Source organism: Choloepus didactylus, chromosome 7 (genome assembly GCF_015220235.1).
Source record: "Choloepus didactylus isolate mChoDid1 chromosome 7, mChoDid1.pri, whole genome shotgun sequence".
NCBI classification, from domain to species: Eukaryota; Metazoa; Chordata; class Mammalia; order Pilosa; family Megalonychidae; genus Choloepus; species Choloepus didactylus.
This window is the reverse complement of record NC_051313.1, coordinates 17,887,133-17,909,313: the sequence shown is the minus strand read 5'-3', so window position 1 is coordinate 17,909,313 and position 22,181 is coordinate 17,887,133. Positions and strand designations below refer to the sequence as shown.

Sequence of the window (22,181 nt, the reverse complement as noted above, 5' to 3'; positions counted from 1 at the left end):
TCGGTGGACACTTGGTTTGTTTCCACTTTTTGGTCGTTGTTAATAATGTTGCCATGAATGTGGGCATACAAGCATCTGTTTGAGCCCCTGTTTTATTGTTTATTTTTGTTGATGTTCTTTGGTGCAGTGTCTGGTGTGTTCTTAGGGGTTGAGTGGTTACAGTTTGCCTTCTATGTAATAATAATGGGTGGCATGTGTTTGTCTTTCTGTGTTCTGGGCACCATCCTAAGCACTTCCATGATTCTCTCATTTAGTCCTCATGGCACCCCCGGGGAGCAGGCCCTGCTCTCATCGCCGTTGGACAGATGAGGAAACGGGCTTAGGAGGTTCAGTACGTGCCCAAGACCTTGTGTGGTCGGACCAGGGTTCACCCAGGCCTGGGTGGCCCCGACTGCAGGCTGCCGTGCAGAGCCAGTGGCAGCATAACGCCTGCCTGGTGTTCTTGTTTTTGTCCTTACAGAGTGTGAGAATGATCACGTGAGTGCTTAGAAGACTAAAGACGGTGCCTAAGTATTTAAATAAATGGGAGTGCCATCCAAAGGGTAGAGGTGGTGGTGGCAGCAGGGAGCATTTCCAGGCACAGTTTCATGGTCCCCGCCCACTTCCTCTCTACTCCCGCAGGAGAAGTGAGAATGGGAGGTGTGTAGACCCACTCGGCTTCTCTCAGGGTTCAGAAGAAGAGAGGGGTTGGAATAAAATCTGCAGCTCATCTTCTTGGTGTCATTAGAAAGTCCCTGCTTCGAGGCCCATGATTGTTTTCCCTCTTTTAGGTTGAGACTTTGAGTTCCTCTCTGGCTCTGACAGCCTGTGTTCCTAAGAAGGGGATTTGAGACAGTGAGTGTCCTCTGGGGCCCCACCGTCTGGCCTCTCCGAGTGGTCAAGTTTACCTAAAGGGTCCCAGAGGGACGTTTTCTTCCTTCATTTATTCAACAAGTATTTGTTGAGCACTTCCTCTGCCAGGTGCTACCCTCAGGGAGCTTATAATCTGATAAGTTTTCTAGACCATAACATTCACTGTCTTGCTTTGTTGGGGACCCAGCACATCTCAGAATCCTGCGAGTCGTCCCATGTTGGAGGCGATGGGTGGGGTGAGAAAGAGAACCCACTCGTTTCCTTTCCTTTCTTTGTATCTGATAAAGTTTCAAGGTAAATGTGCATGTGATTATTCAGTAATTGTAAAGCCAGGTGTTTAATGATGAGGGAAATACAAAGACGAGAGCAGAGTGGAGTCATAAATGACCCCCAGATTGAGACTTGGGTAATATCTTTCCTTTTATTACAAACCGAGAGTCAGGAGCAGCAGGAGGATGCACGATCATTTACTTGTGTATGTCGGGGGTGGAGATGGGGTCCTAGAAGATGACAGATTTGGTTTTAAACATGTTTGTTAAAAGGTCACTCCAGGAAACTTGAGTAGAAATGTTTCAATGGGTATTGGTAGTTTGCCTGTCACGGTAAGCGGTAGCCAAAGCGCCCCCTCCATCAAGGGAGGCTCAGGGAGCTCCGTCTGCCCCTTCCCTGGCCTCTGACAGGTAGGACTGTGGGCAGATGGCCTAAAGGTAGCCAGCCAGGTGCTGCGTCAGGGCTTTGCCACTGAGCAGTGATGTGAAGGCAGGTGGGGAGAGAGGCGTTGGCAGCCTCGGTGACTCTGGGGGTGGAGACAGTGGTGCAGCCGCCGCCTCACCAGTAGCCTCACCCACTGCAGTCCATTTCTGAGTGTGCCCTGCTCCCTGCCCAAACCTGACGTTCCATCCTCCCATTGAGCAATCAGATGCCTTTATGGTCTGTTTTTTCCTGCTCAGTTAACCAGAATTAGTTTTTGTTGCTAGTGTACAAGAATTCTCATGAATACAAATATCTCATAAATATTTGGAGGGCTGGAGTTCAAAGGAGAGAGCGAGAGAGCAAGATTGGAAATGGAGGTTCCTTTGCATTCCTGCTAAATGAGTAAAATGAAATAAAATAGCATGCTCACTTTGCTTTCTCAGGTCTGACTTGGGCAGTCAGCCTTCCCACTAGGATGTCTAATAAACAGTTCCATAAGTGCTGATTTTGCTTCTCTCTAGTCACTCTTATCCTGGGGGGTGGGGAGCCGTCCTCTAAGCTCCCAGTTCTTCAAGCCAAAAACCTCAAGGCCAGGCTTGGTCCTTCCCTTCTGTCATTTCTCAACGCCAGTCAATCCCCCTGGCTGTCATCTTTATCTCATTTTTACCATGCAAATCCAAGCCCCCGTCTTAAATAAGCTTTTCTCTTAAATAACTCCTCTTCCTTCAATTCTGGCCACTTGAAATCTGTTTTCTGCAAGCATTGTGAATGATCTTTTAAAAATATAAGTCATATCCTATCAGTCCCAGTGTCTGCAAATCAAACTTAAAATAGAAATGGAAACTCCTCAAGGCCTACAAGGTCCTATGTAGTATCTCCCCACCTTCCTTTTTTTTTTTAAAGCAGTTTTATTGTGATATATTCACATATCATACAATCTATTCAAGGTGTACAATGAATGGCTTTTAATACAGTCATAGAGTTGTGCCTTCGTCACCACAGTCCAGTTTAGAACATTTTGATTACTCCAAAAAAGAAAAGCCCTATGCACCTTAGCAGTCACCTCTCACTCCCTCTGTCTCCTGCCTACTTTTGCTTCGTCTTGCTCCCCAGCTCACTGCCACGCTGCTCTTTTTTTTGCTCAGCCATGCCAAGCTTTTCTGGGTTTGCACTTTCCTTCCCATTTCCAGGAGTGCTCTTCCCACAGGTGTCTGTGGAGGGCCTCCTCCCTGAACTTTAGGCCGCTGCTCTAATGCTGCGTCGGGGCCCTCCTCACCACCAGCGGTAGCCTTCACGCTCTCCTTCCAGAACGCTGCTTTATTTACTCCATGACGTGTATCACGAGGGACATCATCTAGCTAGTTTATTTGTGTAACTGTGTATTGTCCTCAGCTCTATGAGAGTAGAGACCTTGTCTTTATTGACTACGGGGCCTCCAGTGCCTAGAAAGGTAGTTATCGCGTAATCAGTCCTTGTGGAACAAATGAAAGAAATGATTAAAGAATTAAGTTCTATAACCTTTTAAGCCATAGTTTTGTCATCTGCAAAACCTTCCTCATGGGGTGTTTGTGATGATGAAGTAAAGCAATCGGCTCAATGCCTGGTGAGTCCTAAATGCTCAATCAGTATTACTGGGTATTGGTTTTTCTTACTGTTGGATTAGCATTTTGCAGAATTACGTCAACACATGACCAAATGTTCTTTTTTGGTTTTGTATTAATAATCAGTGGAGACTAGTATGTAATTAAAGGCAATAAAGCTTAAATTTTTTATGAGATAACCTGTGATAAATTTTATAGGCCTTTATCAGAATCACCTGTGAACATTTTCACAGTCTTCCTTCCTTCTTCCAGGAAGGTGTATCAGATTCTCTTGCTGGAGAGTAGACACGCACTGTTTAAAAAATTTCCCTGTGTGATTTTCAGCATTCCCATTTTTCCCTTCATTGAGGAAGAGCCCGTAAGACATTCATATAATTTACTTCAGGACCAAGCTATTTCCAAACTTAAGGGGGCTTCGTAAAGAGGGAGAGGCAAGATAGGCCATCAGTTGGAGGGTCTGATGTGTACACAGCGGGAGCCCAGAATGCCAGAGGCCAGGCCACAGGAGGGAGCCCCTTGAATGCTGCACTGACCGTTAGTGACCCAGATTTCCTCTACCTCGATCCAGGAATGATCACCAGATGGGACATGAGAGACCGTCATGGGCAGAGATGAAGGGAAGTGAGTTCAATGGGCTGTTACCCAAGTTGGCCTCTGGTCTCCTCACATATTAGGGAACAGGGTTGACTACAGATTGATGCACGACTTTCCCAGGATATCGGGTGTACATCTGGCCCGGATCTGGTCCCGTGGGGGAACCTCTTTTCTTTGGAGGCAGCCCCTGGCATAAAGGAAACGAAAATGCCTGTGGCTGCCCTGAGCCCAGAGGGTCACCAGAGAGGGCAGATCAGCTCCCTCTCTTTCTCCTCTCTCTCCTCTGCCCCCACCTGGATCACCAGCCTCCCGCCATGCCTTAAGCATTTCTCAATTGGGGCCCGTTGTTCCCAGACATAGGCACAAGCTCTTAGACAATACAGAAGGAAACTTCAGTGACTTGCTCAGTTCCAAAGACCGCACCAGATTACACCTTAAAATCTAGTGTAAAGACATACTTTCTATCAGAATATACTTCAATTGTGTTTTAAAGATTTGGTTTTTCATACTGTATTTACTCATATATGCTCATTATATATATATGTGTGTATATATAGTATATATTCAGTTAAATTTGGGAATTTTATATTCTAGCCTGTCGTTTTTAATTGAGAGAAGTACATCTGTTCTAACAGGAATGTTCTTTTCTCTTTCTTTTAATCTTTTAGTGCTGCCAACTGTCCCTATTCAGAAATCAATTTGAATAAAGACCGCGTTTTCCCAGATCGTTTAAGTGGCGAGATGCCCCCAGCTAGTCCATCATTTCCAAGGAGTAAAAGGACAGACGCAAATGAAAGTTCTTCCTCTCCTGAGATCAGGTAATTGAAGTGTTCATGTTGTTTAGTAGGATTCTGGCTGAAAGAGGTTTTATGTGCTGTGGGAATGCTTTCTCATAAGTTGTTGAAAATATGCCAGATTTAATGTAACATTATTGTGGGGATCAGTACTTGGGTTTTTAAAAACACTTTGGACATAAAACCATGTCCAACAGAGCAGGATTTCCTCTTACTTGTTCTCCTTTTATTTGAACTTGCTTCGTATCAGAGATTGGGAAATTCCAGTTATTTTACTGCATGCCAGTTCATATTTCTGAATGAATTGATCAATATTTAATGGGAGCTATGCTTTATAAAAAAAGATGGCAGACTCTTTGTGAAGAATGGGCATTATTTTTTTAGTGCTCATTATATCCCAAGTACTTTCATATACGTTATTTCATTTAACTATTAAAATGTTAATTTCTCTATAAGAGCATCCATTTTGTTTGGATTGCATTTGTAGAGTTGAGATGGACTGTTTTAACTTTAGTGGTTGATTAAGTAAAGAACAGAGTTTTGTTTGCTATATGTTTAAGTAAATAGGTCTGTGCACTTACATTAGCCAAGGATAGTACTGAAAGAAAGATGAGATTAATAGAAAGATGTTCCTTAATCTTTAGATGTGGAAGGTTCTTTTCTGGAGTATTTTAAAACCTAAAGTAGCATTGTTGTTTGTTTTTTTCCTAATTGTTAAATATCTATGGGGGAAAAAGTACACCGACATATGCAATGAAAAATGATAACTATCAACACTCCAATTACCTGGAGTCAGCTTTCTACTCCCAAGCAGCCATTATTTTATGTTAGTTTTCCCTCAAGTATAGTTCTTTTTTATTTTCATATTTTGTAACTTCCATTATTTCGGGTGAATCAAGCAGATATTTCAGTTAATCAGTATGATTCTAAGTTCACAGCAATGTTATTGGAGTAATGGCTTTTTAAGTATCAAGTATCCTTATAGAAAAGCAATTTTCCCTTATTGGGTAAGAAGAAAAAACAATAACTTTACAGTTAATAACAACATTGATGTTTTTCCCCATTAAAAACATGACTAACATAAGCTCATTTACCAAATTCCAGCACCCTAAAATGAGGGTGTATCATTTGAAGACATTTAACTTTAAGACAAATATAAGTAAGTAATAATTCACATAGTAGTAATTACAGGTACAGAAGTCATTGATTGACAAGGGTAGAGGTAGTAAGAAGACCTAGAGTTTACATTTCAAAAGCCACGATTTCATTTAAAGTATCAACAGAATACTCCATCTCACAGGACTTCGTTAAGTGTCTGGGCTTCTGGGTCAGTCTCCTCACAGCAGAAAAAGGTGATAGGTTGGGATGACTTCTTGGGTTCTTTTTAGCTCTAAATCCATGTCGGAACAGGGTAATTTTTATAGTGGATCTAACAGTTTCAAAGGTCCTGTCTTCTTCTGGGTGAGCTGTGCTTCTTCAGGTTCGCAGCCTTCATTGACGAGACAAGCTTAGTCATTTTAAGTTCTCTGTACTGTCCCATTGCATGTTTCATATCTAAATAGCTTCTAAAGTTATACATATAATTGCATAATAAATTCTATACTTGTAATTACTACTATATGAATTATTACATTTGTTTGTATTAAAATTAAATTTCAGGTGATATGCCCTCATTTTGGGGTACCCAGATTTGGTAACTGAGTGTTACAGTACTCATGGCTTTAAAGATTTTGTTCAGATTTCCTCATCTTCATCTTTCCAGATTTAATATTTTATCTATTTTTTTGTTTACTTAATGATTTATTTTTGTAACCTGAGGGGTTGTATTAGTTGCATCAGTCAAAGGGAACATAAGGGAGACAACCCAAAGGAACCCTAAAATTTTAAGGCGAACATTTTTGATCAAGATTTTTTTCTCACTTTATTTTTTTATGCTCAAGTATTTTTAAGAAATAATTATAGACATCATGATATTCCAACCTAAATATTTCATTATGCCTACCTTAAAAATAACATTTTCCAAAATAGCCAAAATAACAGATTTACTTACTCTTTTAAAATAGGCTTGTGGTGCTTGCAACAATCAAAATGACACATGGTATTTTAGGTATAAATGAGCATGGGGTGGCAACTTAGCAAATGTTAAAACATGTAAGGAAAGTTGTTAACAAAGAGAAATATCTTATGGCTCGTGGTTGACTGAGTTGTGGGAGAGACAACTGGGTATAAGTCATGGCTTTTCAGTTGTAAATGACTTCATACAAGCATATTTAATACTTCAATTTTTTCATTTAAAAAATAAACATAACCTTACTCTGAATACTGATTTTCCTTCATCTGCACTTAGTGAAATCTTGAGCTAGGCAGTGATAGGTTTATTTTTCTTTCACTTTTTGTAGGTTTTCTGCTAGAGTGGGTGAGTTTGAAAGTACCCATCCTCTCTGTGTGGGTGCAGCCAAAACCTTTACCTGCTGAGGTCCTGAATTGATCAATTCAAACTTTCAATTCTAGTGTCTAAAGTAAAAATGAAATTTATGCCTCTCCTCTGTTTCACCAAATGCACACAGAGCAGTACTTTTGTCTGTGGAGCCTCTTCCACTGCTCCTTCCCCTCTTTCCTGGTGCAGGAGACCAGAAGGAAATGAAAAGAGCTGAATCAGCTTGTGAGTAGTGAAGGTGTCCGTGGTTCCTTATTGTTGACCTGTGAGGCAGGGCTGGTCTCAGAACTTCCCAGCCGTTTTGTCTCCATACTAAAAGCTCTCGTCTTCCATCCTGATTCACTTTAGAATCTTAGAACCGTGGCTAGGAAATGATAAGTCCTCAATACATACTTGTTTTATTATTGTTATTGAAGAAGAAAAGGGTACCTAATTGTTTCATGCATATTTCTTTTATTCCTGAAGAGCAAAATAATGGCTAACCCATTTCTTTGATAGGTCCAGGGTAAACTTTGAACTGGGTGTTTAGCCAAAATGATTCCCATAATATCAAATTATGTTCTCTTGTCTTTTTCCATAATCACTGCTCACCTGGATGTAATTTCCCACTCATGTTTTAAAAAATTTCCCTTGCCTTGTTTTTAATAATTTATCAAAATATGGTTGCCCAGTTTTACTGTTTTTTAAAAATGTGCTTTGGCACAGCAAGAGACAGTTTGCACCCCCAGATGTGGATCCTGGAGCAAGGATTCCTTTGCACATAGTTTACCTAGGAGGCGAAAAAGGCAGCAGTAGGGGAGCGAGGAAGTGAGAAACAGGGAAGGAAAGAGCCAGTGAAAGCTGAGTTTCCAGCCAGTCACTGCCACGGAGAGCAAGTGTGTGACTCTGCTGGAAAGACTCTGGGTGACCTTGTAAAACACGTACCTCAGAGTTATCCCAGCTGGAGCTTGAGGGAGTAGAGCTTTCTAAACCCCATCTGCCCTGCTGTGCCGCAGTCTGAGCTGCTGGACCCCTGGGAACTCCCGCAGGAAAGCAGGGCAGGTGTAGCAGGAAAGCAGGGCAGGTGTAGCAGGAAAGCAGAGCAGGTGTAGCAGGAAAGCAGGGCAGGTGTAGCAGGAAAGCAGAGCAGGTGTAGAAGGTGGATGTCTCTGGTCGGCTGGTCAGGGACTCACACTGATAGAGTCTGCTGCCCCCTCCCACCCACCTGCTTCGGATGCCGGACAGTCACCAGCATGTGTGACCTGCTGGCATTACTTTGATCCAGGACCTGATGTAATATGGCTGTTACAAAGGGCAGGAATCAGTTCACAATGCAAGGAACATGTACATCTTTTTCATACCATGAAACATCATTTTAAGAGCCAGTTCACAGGCCACCTGCTAGTGATAAGCCAGGTATGAATAGGGGCTGTGGAAGTCTTTAAATATTCCAGCTCTTGGGAATCTGAGTCAAAACTGTGCAGTTGTTTGTGTGTAGCAGAGAGAATCTCAGTTTTAGTTAAAATACACACAGTTCTCATGCCAATTGCTGTGACACCAAGGCAACCACTCAAAGTTTAAGGAAAGGATGATTGTGTTATTGTTAGATGCCTGTGAAGTTGTTGGAACAATATTCTAACAAGATCTTATTTTATCTCCTCGAATAACCCTGATTCCCAACTCAGGGGTCTCCTTTTTACATAGTGAAAGAGCAAAGACGCCTGGTTCTCTTTTCTACAGCCCAAAAGTGAGGCAGTCTCACTCTTCTTTTATATGATCTTTATTTCCCAAATCTCACACTTTATGGAATAGGGCCTTTCATTTCATAACAGGATTGATTCATTCATTATTTGCTTGGAGGAGTTTGCTTTGGTATTTTGATAACACAGTATTTATTCATTATATCCCGTTTCTTCACTGACATAGGTTTCTTATACTAAATTACAAGTTAATCACTTATAAGTGTTTTGTAAAGTTTTTTGAGCACAGCCTCTTATTCACTTTGTAGGAGGCATTGAGAACTTCAAGTACTCTTTTAAAGTTCCTTTAAGGTTTAAACCCTGAGGTCCCCATTCTCTAATCTCTTATCTGTAGTGACCTCAACCCAGAAGTGTTAAAAAGAAAAAAAAAAGTGCTGGGGGCATGCCAGCAGACGGACATCCTTTTGACGTTTAGCTTAGAAGAGTAAAATCTCTGTGTTTTGTAACTCTCATTAGCATTCCTGTGCCCCTCAGCTTTTCCTGGAGGTACGGGTGCTTTTCAGCCATGACAAGCGCCCTCTGAGACTGAAATCAGTTATTCTAAACTACCTTTTATATTCAAGCTGCAGTGAGTAAAGCCAGATCCTGGTGCTGGGTCCACAATATTATCAGCCACACTCCCTACCCTGTATGGGACGTATTTCTACCTACCGTTCATATTCGACTTCCTCCTTTCATGCTGGACTTAGGTGGATGAAATCAGTATATCCCTGATTTGAGGAAAAACAATTTATTGTTTCATAGTTCTAAAACATTATTTTTGACAGACTGGGACTGGGTGAAACCTCATTGTTTAAATGAAAAAAGAAACAAACTTGAATAAACACAACTGAATGCATTTAAATGCCATCATGTTCCTGTGTGTTTACTCTTTTAATGTTCCACTAATATTTACCAAGGGCATAATTAGCATAAGTTAGTAAGACATCCAAAACACATGTGGCACATAATTAGAGAGAAAAAGAGAACACTGACTCATTTTCCCATTGGAGTGGATTCCACTATATCTTAGATGCCTGAAGAGTATTCTTGGAAAAGACTTAGCTGTGATTCTGTTTCAATTCAGGCTAAAGAAATGTTGAAGTAAACTTGGTCCTTGAAAATTCTAAAATTCCAAGAGAAATTGTCATGTGCCAGGCACTATCCTAGGTGCTTTGACCTCCACTACCTTGTGGGTCCTTCCCAAGTACCTTACGTGGTGTAGGTGCTTTACCTGTGTGACTCCCATTCTGCAGAGAAGGAAACATGGGTGCCTCTCTCACTGACAGGTCCCACAGATGGTGAGTAGCAGCTGCAGCATCTGTGCCCTTCTTTACTCTAAAAGCTGTTTTAATACTTGAAGAAAACAATTTACTTAAAAAAAAATAGGTGTCATTATTTGTTCTAAAACATTAGCAAGTCTTAAATAGTAATAGTTTCCATTGATCATACTCTTACATATTACATGCCTGGCATTCTGCTATGTACTTTTGTTGTTGTTGTTATATATTTATTTATTAAGATTTATTCATACACCATACAATCATCTAAAATATACAGTCAAGTTGATCACATTACCATCATATAGTTGTTCATTCATCACCCCGATCTATTTTTTTTAACATTTTCCTTGTACCAGAAAAAGTGAAAATAGGAATTAAAAAAAAAAAAAAAGTAAAAAAGAACACCCAAACCATCCCCCCCACTCTATTTTTCCTTTAGTTTTTTGCCCCCATTTTTCTACTCATCCATCCATACTGGATAAAGAGAGTGCGATCCACAAGGTTTTCAAAATCACACTGTCACCCCTTCTAAGCTACATTGTCATACAATTGTCTTCGAGAATCAAGTCCAGTGGATTGGAGTTTGATAGTTTCAGGTATTTACCTCTAGCTCTTCCAATACATTAAAACCTAAGAGGTGCTATCTATATAATTAGTGTATAAGAATGTCCATCAGAGTGACCTCTCGACTCCATTTGAAATCTTTCAGCCACTGAAACTTTATTTCATTTCATTTCACATCTCCCTTTTGGTCAAGAATATTTTCTCAATCCCACGAAGGCGGGTCCATGTTCATCCCCAGGAGACATATCCTGTGTTGCCAGGGAGATTTACACCCCTGGGAGCCAGGTCCCACGTAGTGGGGAGGTCAGTGAGTTCACCTGCCCTGGTGGCTTAGCTAGAGAGAAAGGGCCACATCTGAGCAACAATGGGGGACTCAAGGGGAGACTCTTAGGCACAATTATAATCAGGCCTAGCTTCTTTGCAGTAACAGGCTTCTTAAAGGTCTGCTATGTACTTGCTGTAAATTATTTTCATAAGTCCTCAGAGTGCCCTGTGAGGTACAAAATCTATTTATTATCCCTGTTTTACAGATGATGCAGCTGAGAATTAGGGAAGTTCAATAACTTGCTGAAGGTCATGTAGAACTAGTTATAGTAGCAGAGCTGAAATTTGAGCCAGCTCTGTACACTTCCAAAGACCATGTGTGTAAGTGCTGTGCTGGGCTGCTTTCTCCAAGTTAGGATTCGCTCATCCTGTGCTGTTTAGGTTGTGCTCCTTCCTAAATGACATTGTTGGTAATGAAAACTTTTGATCAGGGAGAGCACTTGAAGGAGATTTTATTGAGAGAATTGTAATATTAAAATATAGCACAAAACATTTCTAGTTGTCATTAAAAAAAAAATCAAGGAGCATAAGTTGTACTGTGTTCCAAAGTGTATTGTAATATTATCACAGTTTTGACATTCTGATATAATCACATTTTGTCTGTAATTGGAAGACTATATAGGTAGGCTAACTTTCTGCCTATGAAGTCAAAATTCTTCAACAAGAATTTCATTTTTGCCCAGTGAAAGAAATTTATTACAGTACCTATTTAATCAGAATTAGTATAATGAAATTCCTAAACTTATAGGAGGGAGAAACATGGTTGCCCAGTTGAGAAAACAGTTTTTCTTTTCAATAAAATACAAAACAAATAAGAATGTGATAAATCAGATTTTTTTTCATTTCTGACCTTATCAATAAAAGACAATGTGAAAATAAGATTTTGGTGTAAAAAGGCATGGTCCCTTTAACTTCATATAATAAGGATATGTACTTTGTTCTCAAAAAACAAGCAAAAAAAAAAAAAACAACCAAGTGTTAAAACCATAGAGTAATTCAGTCTAAGTATGGATTTTGGTGTCATGAAGACCTGGTGCTAAACTTACCGTGACCTTCAGCAAGTTACTTACTTCTTTAAGTTTCTGTGGGTATAATAACAGCACCTTCCCCCAAGGATTGTTATGAAAATATAAGACATGGAAAGAGTTCAGCCAGTGTTTGGCTCGTAGTATGTTTTTAAGAATGTTAACTTTTCTTATTAAATGTTAAGTATTTCCACATTTCTGAATGTGCTTGGGTAGGATTCTTTTGACTGCAGAGTTCTTTTTACCCGTTTCCTAATGCCTGTGCAGAATGGCTCCTCTACTTCTCCCCTGCCCCCAACTTTCCAGCTCAAGGGAACAGCCTGCAGAACTATTGGGCTTAGTCACTTTTAATTTTAAGGAATTAGTAGAATCAGTACATTAATTGGAAACAAAGCCTTCAAACACTTCTTGTGGAATCCTTTATCTGAATTGTGTTTGATAAAGATAAAATCCATGTTCATGTATTCCCAAGTTTATATGGGTGCAAATTAATGAGACATTAGGAGTTAAAATAGGGAAAATGAAAACTAAACATCCTCTATGATGAAGTAGTGTGAATAATATAAGAGCAAGTAGCATCCATTTTGCTTCTCTTTTTTTTTTTTATCTTCATTTTATTGAGATATATTCATATACCACGCAGTCATACAAAACAAGTCGTACTTTCGATTGTTCACAGTACCATTACATAGTTGTACATTCATCACCAAAATCAATCCCTGACACCTTCATTAGCACACACACAAAAATAACAAGAATAATAATTAGAGTGAAAAAGAGCAATTGAAGTAAAAAAGAACACTGGGTACCTTTGTCTGTTTGTTTGTTTCCTTCCCCTATTTTTCTACTCATCCATCCATAAACTAGACAAAGTGGAGTGTGGTCCTTATGGCTTTCCCAATCCCATTGTCACCGCTCATAAGCTACATTTTTATACAATTGTCTTCGAGATTCATGGGTTCTGGGTTGTAGTTTGATAGTTTCAGGTATCCACCACCAGCTACCCCAATTCTTTAGAACCTAAAAAGGGTTGTCTAAAGTGTGCGTAAGAGTGCCCACCAGAGTGACCTCTCGGCTCCTTTTGGATTCTCTCTGCCACTGAAGCTTATTTCATTTCCTTTCACATCCCCCTTTTGGTCAAGAAGATGTTCTCCGTCCCACGATGCCAGGTCTGCATTCCTCCCCGGGAGTCATATTCCACGTTGCCAGGGAGATTCACTCCCCTGGGTGTCTGATCCCACGTAGGGGGGAGGGCAGTGATTTCACCTTTCAAGTTGGCTTAGCCAGAGAGAGAGGGCCACATCTGAGCAACAAAGAGGCATTCGGGAGGAGGCTCTTAGGCACAACCATAAGGAGGCCTAGCCTCTCCTTTGCTTGCTTCTCTTTTGTGATGGAGTTTGACAGATCTGGGCATGAATAAACCTTTGAGGGCAAAGGTTTTCTTTTCCTTTTCTGTCTGTTCCCTCCCAGAAAGAAAATGGTCTTTAACTTGCATTTCAGAAATTAGGTAGTTGGCATTGTATTTGGGCCTGAAGAATATAGAGAACTTGTTTCATAGTTAAGTCTGATACCTTTATTATATAACAAAGCTTACTTTATTGAAAGGAATACTATGCTTTGCTAAAACCATAGAAGTCTAACTCATGACAATCAGTGGTGAGATCAGTAACTCTAATCAGGAAAACTGAAATATACAGAAAATTCTAAGGCTTAATTTTAGCCATTAGTCTAGGTTTGTTTTTTTTGTTTTGTTTTTTTGACCAACCATTCATCAAGGCTGCTAGGAAATTCACAATAACTAAGAAATTTATTATCTTTGACTCTGGGAAATGCCAATTTTAAGTTATATCACTGTAATGCAGGATTATTTCTAATAAATATTAATGTAGCTGGCTACAGACCACTTTTTCCCATCAGTAACAGTATTTAATGGGATAAAATTTGTGATCTAAACGAATATTATTTCCAATTTAATGTAAAACAAGTTTGGAAGATGATACAAGCTAATGTTAGCACAATAAGCTGGCTCTTACATTTTATGATTACCAAATACAACTTCAGCATTTTTTTTTTACAGTGAAGACATTTTCTGTCATCACCTCAATTAATATCATTTCTCCAGTTATCAGTGATTTTCTTGTATTTGTTTTACTATAGTTTTGTTTCCCCCATTTCCAGTGAAATAAGAACCTCCATAGCCATTTAATTGATTTCTCTTGGAAAAATACATTTTTTACATAACATCATAGTTCTTTCCCATTCTTAAACAAGCAAGTATTCTTTACCCGTTGGGACAGTTGTTTTCAGTGTGAACTAAGCCAAGAAGCTCAGGTTCAAATGAAATTGCACATTTGCCCTTGGAAATGCTCTTTCTAAGAAATCAGTGAGCTTTTATTTATTGCATGCTCACTGTGTTAGATTATTACATTTGAGTGGAGAATAAGTTAATGCCTTTATAATTAAATCTATGGAAGTTCTTTTATGTTTTGTAGATTAGGTTATGAAATTGTAAATCCCAGAAATCCGGATTTAAAGAAAATATAAGTTGCCTGTGCTTGAGTTCTCTTTAAAGCCATTTCTGTCCCTAGCTTAAGGGTAAAGCTCGGAATTCAGTCCATAATGGGTCTTTTCCATTTTAGAGCATCAGTTGCATGTTTCATTTAGCATTAGGTCAGCCCTGATCAGAAAGATGTGGAATCAGTTCACCCTTGGGTTTGGCTTGAATAAGCAAGGAGAAGCTTCCTAGACTTGGGATGGATTTCCCCTGGGTGAAACACCCAGAGCTGAACAGTGTATAGTGACTTAGGTAAATGTTGTACCCTTTCGAACCATTTCCTCCTTTAAGCTGAAGTCTTACCAAACAGTATGAGTAAAATTCCTTATGAATATATGTCCCAATTCTAGGTAAATTATTCACTACTGCATTTCCAGAATAGTTCATCTTACTCTTATTATACTAGGCTTTAAAATCTTCTTCATGCATAGTAAACAAAAATTGATACTGAGGAAAATGTGCATTTATAAATGCTAGTATGATATGCCTTCTTAGTGTAACTACATATCCTTTCTAATGATTTAGAGGTACTGTTTGTTCTTAAATTAAGAGAATCAGTTGTTGAGATGCAGTTCTGAACCATCTTTTAAAATGCTACCCTTAATAAATATTGAAACACCTGTTTTTCTCAGAGATCAGCATGCTGATGATGTCCCTGTCAAAGAAGAGTTTGAAGAGAGAACAGAAAGTGAAATGAGGACCTCACATGAAACCAGAGGTAGATATAAGATTCTCATGTTATTGATGGATGTTTCCGTTAATGTGCAACAATCAAAAACTTAACTGGAGCACTTTTATATTAAGGTTAAATTGCACTTGGTTGGCTTCTCCCTTATAACAGGCAATGGAAGTTTATTGTTCATGATAAATGCCTTATGAAATTCGTAACTATAGATTCAGCTGTGGCCTATACCGTAGTGTCTTTCACATATAATAGTGCATCTAAAGTTCAGGAAGACTTTCTATTTGGTCTTGTCACACATTTTCTTTGATATTTTTGAGGTCATTTGCTGCATATGTTTAAAACTCAAGCAGAATTTTCTTGTGGGTTGAAATCCAAATAGAATTAATTTGGTCTTAATCTAATACTGCAAAATGAAAAGAAAATCTCTTGAACAAATGTTTTAAGCTGTATTGGAGAAAGTGATTTTTCTTACATCTTTGTTAGAAAGACATTACAGTGGTTTAATTAAGCAGGAAGACCTAATGGTTATTAGCCATGGTGTAGATTGCTCTTATCTTTCACACATAAGTACATAATTATTATTTATTTGCTGTAAGAAAATGTTAGCCTGATTATGATTTAAATGCTTGTCCCTGGGGACTTTGCTTTTCCAGTGCATTGTTATAGAAAGTTCAAGAATAGTACCTAATGGCTGTTTGCCTGTAATGGCCTATTTCATAAGTGATGTTTTGGTTTCTGTATCTGGTTTTAGTAAAGCAGTGATTTATGATGCATTTAAAAGTTACATTCTTGACTGTCTCGGAGTTTAGCGTAGCATCCCGTCGTAGTTAAGAGCACAGGGTCTGAAGCCTGGGTTTGAATCCCAGCTCTGCCGGGGTCACATCACTCCACCCCTCTCAGTGTTTCCATTTTCCTTCTCTACCCAGAAGGGTGATGATGGTGATACCCTCAAAGTGTTGTAGATGTTCTAAAGGAGGCCACGCTGGTGGCTTGCCTGAAGTGCTCTATAAGTCTTTGATAATTTAAAAGTTTTCTGGTCATTTACAAAGAAAGAAAAATACTTAACGGAGAAAGGCCTTGTCATCAGTGTTATATTGGGTTCTCCTCCTCTCTTGGTGGGGAGGTGAAACCCACAGCCTTCATTCATATCACAGCTTCACCCCTTCCAGCTGTGTGGTTGGCTCTGGGCGAAGTGTTTAACCTCTCTGTGCCTTTGTTTCCCCTGTGTAAAATGGACATAGTGGTAGTAGCTGTATCATTCAGTTACTGCGTGAATTCTATAAATTAGTGGCTGAAGTCTTAGCCAGTTGTCATAGTCATAATAGTTAGTGGTAGTATGATTGCATGGAATTAACTGATCATTGAAAGTTCAGCTCGATTCATAATAAAATCTTCCGGGCTCTGAAACGTTTGAGGGAGTAATTTGATATTTTCAGTTTCTTCCTAATTTGGTGGTCTATTAACTTTTCATTTTATTTGCTGAGCCAATATTGGTAATTTTAATTCCCATTAATGGAGAGTTTCAGGTTTGTTACCATATGATGTGAATAGTATTCTTTTTTTGTTGTTGTTGTTGGTAGTTTTACATCCTTTCTAATTTTGTATGTTTTCTTTTTCTATTTTTCTTGATTTGAACTGCCTGAGATTTTCTGTTTTATTATTCTTGCCAAAAAAACACTGCTTGGATTAACTTTTAACTCTTAGTTTTGTGGTTTTCCAAGTCATTTTTTTTTTCTTGCATGTAAAAACTGTAGTTGACTATGCATTTTTTTACTTATTTTTTTATTAATGAGAGAGAGCCTCATAAAATAAGTTCTTCTGAGAATTTTTGCATATGTTCCTAAATGCAATTGGCCTGTAATTTTCTTCTTTAATATCTCATCCAATTCCTAAAATGAGTTTGATAACATTCCCTCTTTCGTAGATTTTTTTAAACATTTTGGATAAGGCTTTCATAAAATTAATTTTATCTGTAGTGAAATCACATTATGATTGTTGAATTTCATTTAACATCTTTCTTAGCCTTAGATTTCCATTAGCTTTTTGAAATTTTCATTTTCAGACTCATTTTTGTATGGAGATTTGGATTTCACCGTCTTGACTTCCATTTAGTAGTTTATTGTTATATTCACCTAGACCTCACAGATGGTCGGTCCGCAGCCAGGTCTTAGGGTGGGCTCTGCAGGCCCCTTCCCACTGGTCCTGGGGATCTCCCAGGTCCTCGTCAGTGGGTAGCTGTGCTAAGCTCTCTCTTCCTCCTCCCTCTCTACACCCACACCCTCTTAGAGCTGTGGCCAAGTGTCTTAGATTGGCTAGAAGCAGATTCGGAGAGTGTTGTGTGCGGGAAGTTTGTTAGGGGGTGCTCTGAGGACCAATACCGATAGGGGAGTGGAAGAAGCTGGATTGGACAGAAAGAGAAGTTGCCCTGTGAGGTCATTACAGCAGAGACCTCAGTCTCATGAGGGGTTTGATGGCTCAAGTTGTCCTGAATTGAGGCTAGGAGTCTAGACTTTTGTACCTCTCCATGGACCAGCCCTTGGATGTGGGCTGGGAGGGGTGTGTATCCTTGGTCAAGGAAGCTCTCTTTGGCTTAGTTTGTGAAGCGGGAGGCAGCTCTGAGCCATCAGCAGCCAGGGGAAGAAGAATGAATGCGTCAGTCCTGAAGGACGATTTAGGGTGGCATACCATATTGACCTGTACGTCCAGCCAGTTGGCTGTTCTCTGATTTTCCTTAAAAAGAAAAGAAAACAAATGAGAAAAAAACAAACAAAATCTTTTCACATGTGTGGCATTAGGCCACCCAGTTAGTCCATTCCTTTGGTTTTGAGCCATGACCTGACTCCTGAGTTCAGTCTCCTTTCATTATTTTTGCCTGGAGTGCCATGAGCCTCCTTGAATTTTAAGACCCAGGTCTTCCTTAGATCCAGAAAGCTTCCTTCAGTTATAGTTTTGATTATTACTTCTGTTCCGTTTGTTCTCTTTCCTGGTAATACATTCTTGGACTAGATCTAGGGATGATATGAAAAGTATTTAACTGGCTTGGCAGCTGACAAGAACAGGACAGTTAGAACAAACACTGCTCGTGAGTGCTGGGGCAGCACCCCAAAGGCCCCTGCTCCACCAGGACTTACCTTAGTTGTTGGGTCATGAGAAAGTCCCTGAGGGGGCGGTTGGGTGGTGACTAGTACCAACTGATTTTTCGATGTTCCAGACAAGTTTCTTTAGTTGAAATATCTTACTCAGCATCTTCCTCTGTCAAGTCTTCTATTTATTGCCATTTACTCTGGGTTTTAACTCAGCAGTGCTTTATATTTTTCTGTAATTTCCTAGCCTGTTTTTGTTTTACAGAGGTCATGTCCCCTTGTGCCTTGCTAAAAATCATAAAACTCTTTTATTGATAAATCAATGCTCCTCTTCTGTTGTTTTGCAGAACTTTTTATCAGAGGTCTCTGGGCAACTGTTTTTTATTTTGTCGTTTTGGAGTCTAGATGAATTTGATGCAGGTCTTTTGTGAAGAACATTCAGGCACCCTCTAATGCTCTTATTTGGGCCCCGGCAAAATTCATCTCTCAAATCTGAGGCTGATGGTCAGGTCTGTATGCTGCACTCAGAGCTCACTTTCTTGAGCCTAATGGGTGTTCACCCCCAATTCCATTCCCCCAGTGGCAGAAGCAGCCCCTCCCAAGTCCAGCCCATCTGGGCTGTCACAGGGGGTGGGAGAAGAGGCACCTTGCAGTGAGGGAGATACTTGACTTGAGGGAGGCACTGAGAAGTGGTCCTAAATTTCTTTATGACGCCAATAGGATTTAAGACACAGTAGGCCCTTGTAACCTTTTGTTTGGGGTCTTGGAGCAACTTGATTGAATAAAAAGAGAATAAAAATCTTCCTTCTCATTTTTCCAGTTAAATTTATGCACTGGGTGTAATTATGAGCTTTTTTTTTTTTTTTTTTTTTGATGATTCCTGTCATGCTACTGAATTTTGATACCTATTTTTAGAATTTTTATATCTGAAATGTTCTGTAAACTATTTTGTAACTTGTGATTGTTTAATTGAGTAATATTGTGACCATTTTCATGTCAGTACTTGTACTTCTTATACAAATACTGTGTACTTCTTGCAACATAATTATTAAATGTTCCCCTCTATGGGTGGCTGCAAGGTCATTTAAGTAACTAATCCTCTATTGTTGGGCTTCCAGGCTACTTGTTTTATATCTGTCACTATTACAATAGTGCAGTAAACTTTAGTAGTCCTTAGGATTAGATTTGGGTATGTGTGACATGAAATGCATACACGTAAGGTTTTAACGTTTATTTCTCTCTCACATAAAGGAAGCTTAGAGATAGGTGTTCCAGGGTTTAGATCGTACTCAGTAGGATTAGGAAGTCAGGTTCCACCAGTCTTGCTGCTCCACCTTGCAGACTCTGTACCCAAAGCCACATTATGGCTGGAGATGGTTGTTGGCAGTTTAACCCTTAAGAATCTGTTCTCCACAGCAGGAACAGGGATGACAGGGGAGTGGTGGTGAGCATGCTAGCACCCTTTAGGAACACTTCTGCTTATCTCCCATTAGCAGAACGTAGTCAGGTGGCCACTGCTAACTTCAAGAGAGAATGTAATCTTCATTCTGTGTGTGATTTTTGTGCCTGGCAGAGACCCACAGTCCAGTTATCTCATAGATTATTGTCAGCATGCAGGCTTACTTATTTCTTTAAGATGTACTTCTAGACTTGGAATTGCTGAGTCAAAGAAAGTAACTTTTTTAAAAACCATTTTGTTATTCATTGCCAAGGAATTTTCCAGAATTTGGGGGCCAATTTGCATTCCTATTAAAAATTAGGAGACCCATTTTTCCCTTAGTATTACCAGTATATAGGGTATTATCTGTGGTTGGCTTGATCTAATTTTTATGATTTCGAATGAAGCAAAATGGTACACTGTTTTAGTTTGCATGTTCTTTGGCACTAATTTGAAAAATAAGAGTATTTGAAAAGATCCTGGCTAGATTCATCCTGGTGGAGAATAATAAGCTCTAGTACTTATTTGTCAGTCATTAGATCTATTTTTAATGAAGTGATACCAAAAGGCTTGGCATGGTTTTATTTTCAAATGCTTATTAAAAGTATTATTCAGTAATGTCAGCAAGCCTTTTATTCGTTACTTATTAATTTTTTGCCTTGTGATTCTTTATTCAGGATTCAATAAAGTCAAGGTTGCTTCTTACCCCTAGAACATGGTCATTTATATTTTTATAGACCCTGGTTTGAATTAGCCAAGGACCATAAACCTTCAATAAAGCTTCAGTGCAGCATATTCTAGAAGCTTGTGTGCCATGGCCAATAGTAGTAAGGACTTCTCCTCTGCCCCCTTTTCAGATATCAGATGACAACATCTTCAGATGCTTAATGCCACAGTGAAACGTATTTGCTGTGGACATAGCCTGAAAGGAGTGGCTTTGCAGACGTTGGTCTCTGAAGTTTGTGGCAGAGTTTTTCCTAGACTATAGAAATTATAGATTAAAGATTCTACTGAAAGCACACATTTATTAGTCAGTTGCAAATTTGCTTATAACTAGTAAGCACTTATCTTTCATTTTTTTTAATTTACATAGCATCTTCCTCTTCATTGTTCCCCAAGAGATCTTTATGATTTTCTTTCATTCTTTCATTCTCTCTTTCTTTCTCTCATTCTCTCTCCTTCTCCCTCTCCCTCTCCCTCTCTCTCCTTCTCTCTTCCTTTCTCTCCCTCTCTTTCTCCCTCTCCTTCTCCCTCTCTTTCTCTCTTTCTTAGAGAGAACCCAGTCAGAAGAGGTAAAATGACTTCCCGAGTCATTTAAGTAGGTAAGGTGGAGCGAGGGATCAGATGTACTCCCTTCCTCAATGCCCTTCTGGTTATGGAGGAAAAAGCAACTCAAAATTAAATAATAGGAAATCTGTGTCTAGTTTTGTGTATCTAATGAGTCTTCTGCTCATTAGATGTAGCAATTATATTTTCCATCCTAATTAGATAACAGGACATTCAAGAGACATCGTATGAGAATTTATATTACAAAAACCTATTGTTGCTTCATTTATTCTAAAATTATTTTTGTCGGCTTTGAAGACCTACGTATGCACAGGGTGTTTCTTCTAATTTAATAAAGCTGAGTAGGAAAATAAGAAGTAAGGAAAATTCACATGAAGCCAGGAAATGTTAGTAAACAGAAGTAGTCCACAAGTTTCTGCACATGTGCAAAGGGAGGGTACACATCCGGCATAGCGTTCCATCGTTCAGTGGGGATGTGTGATCAGTGTTACCACGAGGGGCTCCAGGGAGGAGGGTACACATCCGGCATAGCGTTCCATCGTTCAGTGAGGATGTGTGATCAGTGTTACCACGAGGGCCTCCAGGGAGGGTGGGAGAGAGAAGGACGCAGGTAACTCAGCCGTATCCTCACTGTACCCCAGGGGTAAGTGGTGGGGGGAGTGGGAGGTCATGATGTCAGAGCTTGGTAAAGTGTTGGGGGTTTGGGGTGCACATGATTTTTGATGGCCAGGTAGGGAAGAAAACCAAAGAAGAAGGAAATGGCTGGACACCATATCCATCATGTAGTCTTCTATAAATATTTCTCTTAGGTGAGCCTTGATACATCAGGAGTAGTTCCTACCAAGGGAGTTTTCATTATTGAAATTGGATTGAATGCCGTATATTTAGCAACAGTCTGCCCCACTCTTGGTCATGGTGCCATCTCCTAGGGAACCTGTTCCAAGTTTGAGAAAAGGCTTTTACACACAGCTGCTTCGTTTGAGTGGTTTTGTGGTTTCTTTAGCATACCAGCAGGTGAGGAAGCGGTGCAGGGGAAACATCCTTTTCCTTAGGCAGAGCTGTCATTGGATCCATCCAGAGAGCCTTCTGGTCACCCCTGCTGGTAGTCTCCTGGGGAACAAATGCTTAAAATTTGAATGTAAAAAAGATCTGATCCATACATCTGGCTTCTCTGCAGTATCTTCCCTGGCTAATAGACCCAGGATCTTTGAGGAGGTTGTGTTCTGTGATTTTTCAGCTGGCCTGGTCT

The 22,181-nt window shown here is 39.7% G+C and overlaps 1 protein-coding gene across 4 annotated transcripts in view; it reads left to right on the top strand.

The window, feature by feature from the left end:
• Positions 1 to 22,181, top strand: part of L3MBTL3 (L3MBTL histone methyl-lysine binding protein 3) — a 135,557-nt gene that overhangs the window by 93,649 nt on the left and 19,727 nt on the right. For all 4 annotated transcript variants that reach the window (XM_037844221.1, XM_037844218.1, XM_037844220.1 and 1 more), the window contains 2 exons: positions 4,409 to 4,558; positions 15,072 to 15,157. In XM_037844221.1, the coding sequence (XP_037700149.1) occupies positions 4,409 to 4,558; positions 15,072 to 15,157 (236 nt within the window). The remainder of the gene's footprint in view (positions 1 to 4,408; positions 4,559 to 15,071; positions 15,158 to 22,181) is intronic.